The 1,338-nt window shown below is 43.6% G+C and overlaps 1 protein-coding gene across 1 annotated transcript in view; it reads left to right on the top strand.

The window, feature by feature from the left end:
* Nucleotides 1-1,338, top strand: part of trpm4a (transient receptor potential cation channel, subfamily M, member 4a) — a 90,055-nt gene that overhangs the window by 71,779 nt on the left and 16,938 nt on the right. Inside the window, exon 20 of the mRNA XM_043679710.1 lies at nucleotides 338-512. Within this exon, the coding sequence (XP_043535645.1) occupies nucleotides 338-512 (175 nt within the window). The remainder of the gene's footprint in view (nucleotides 1-337; nucleotides 513-1,338) is intronic.

Genomic DNA, 1,338 nt, shown 5'->3' with positions numbered 1-1,338 from the left:
TCAGAGAGTGTTACAGTGAGGGATGTGGGATATATCAGAGAGTGTTACAGCGTGGGGTGTGAGATAAATCAAAAAGTGTTATAGTGAGGGGTGGGGGGTATATCAGAAAGTGTTACAGCAAGGGGTCTGGGGCATATCAGAGAGTGTTACAGTGAGGGATGTGGAATATATCAGAGTGTTACAGTGAGGGGTGTGACATACAATCAGAGAGCATTACTGTGAGGAATGTGAGGTGTATCAGAGATTGTTATAACGAGGGGTGTGGGGTATATCAAAGGGTCACAGAGTGTGGTGTTGGGATGTACTTGTTGAGCTAAAGTATTTAATGATTTTGCAGATCAAAGATGTGTTCTTCTTTCTCTTCTTCCTGGGGGTTTGGTTGATGGCGTACGGAGTGGCCACCCAGGGCCTCCTGTATCATATTGAGACCCGTCCCAGTTGGATCTTTCGCAGGGTCTTCTACCGACCCTACCTGCAGATCTTCGGCCAGATTCCTCTCGATGAACTGGACGGTAAGAGATTAATCTTGTCAGGAATGACCATTGGAATACAGTGTGGAGAACAGAGCTAGTGATTAAGATAGTTACTAATAAATCCCTGAAGAAATTCATGAGATTCCTCTCTAATCAGAGAGTTGATGAATGTAAAACTCATCATTAATGGAGGCACATGACAGTGGGGTTCAGTGGTGGTCAGCTGACAAACACAGGCAGGCATCGAGGGATAGGTTGAGATGAAGATGGTATGAGGATGGTCATGTGGGGTAGAATCATCAGTATAGACTTGATAGGCCAAATGGCCTGTTTCTGTAACAAAACCAGAAAGCACCAGATAATCTCAGCAAGTGTGGCAGCAGCTGTGAAGAGACAAACTGACCGAATGTTTCCAGTCCTTTTTTCTGAATTGATGGTAGTTCAGAAAATGTGTGTGTGTATGTAAGAGTGTGCGCATGCGTGTGTGTGTGTACGTGAGAGAGAGAGTATATATGTGTGTGTCTGTATTTCTGTGTGCGTGTGTCTGTATTTCTGTGTGTGTACATCAGAGTGTGCATGTATGTGAGAGTGTGTGTGAAAGTGTGTGTCAATGTGTGAGGGTATATGTGTGTGTACATGTGAGAGAGAGAAAGTTATATGTGTGTGTGTGTCTGTATTTCTGTGCATGTGTATGAGAATGTGCATGTATGTAAGAGTGTGTGTGAGAGAGAATGAGTGTGTGAGTGTGTCAGTGTGTCTGTATTTCTGTGTGTATGTACATATGAGAGTGTGCATGTATGTAAGAGTATGTGTGTGAGAATGTGTGTGAGAGTATGTCAGTGTGTGAGAGTATATGTGTGTGTAC

Source organism: Chiloscyllium plagiosum, chromosome 39 (assembly GCF_004010195.1).
Source record: "Chiloscyllium plagiosum isolate BGI_BamShark_2017 chromosome 39, ASM401019v2, whole genome shotgun sequence".
Lineage (NCBI taxonomy): Eukaryota > Metazoa > Chordata > Chondrichthyes > Orectolobiformes > Hemiscylliidae > Chiloscyllium > Chiloscyllium plagiosum.
Note: the sequence above shows the minus strand (reverse complement) of the source record. Positions and strands in the feature narration are given on the sequence as shown.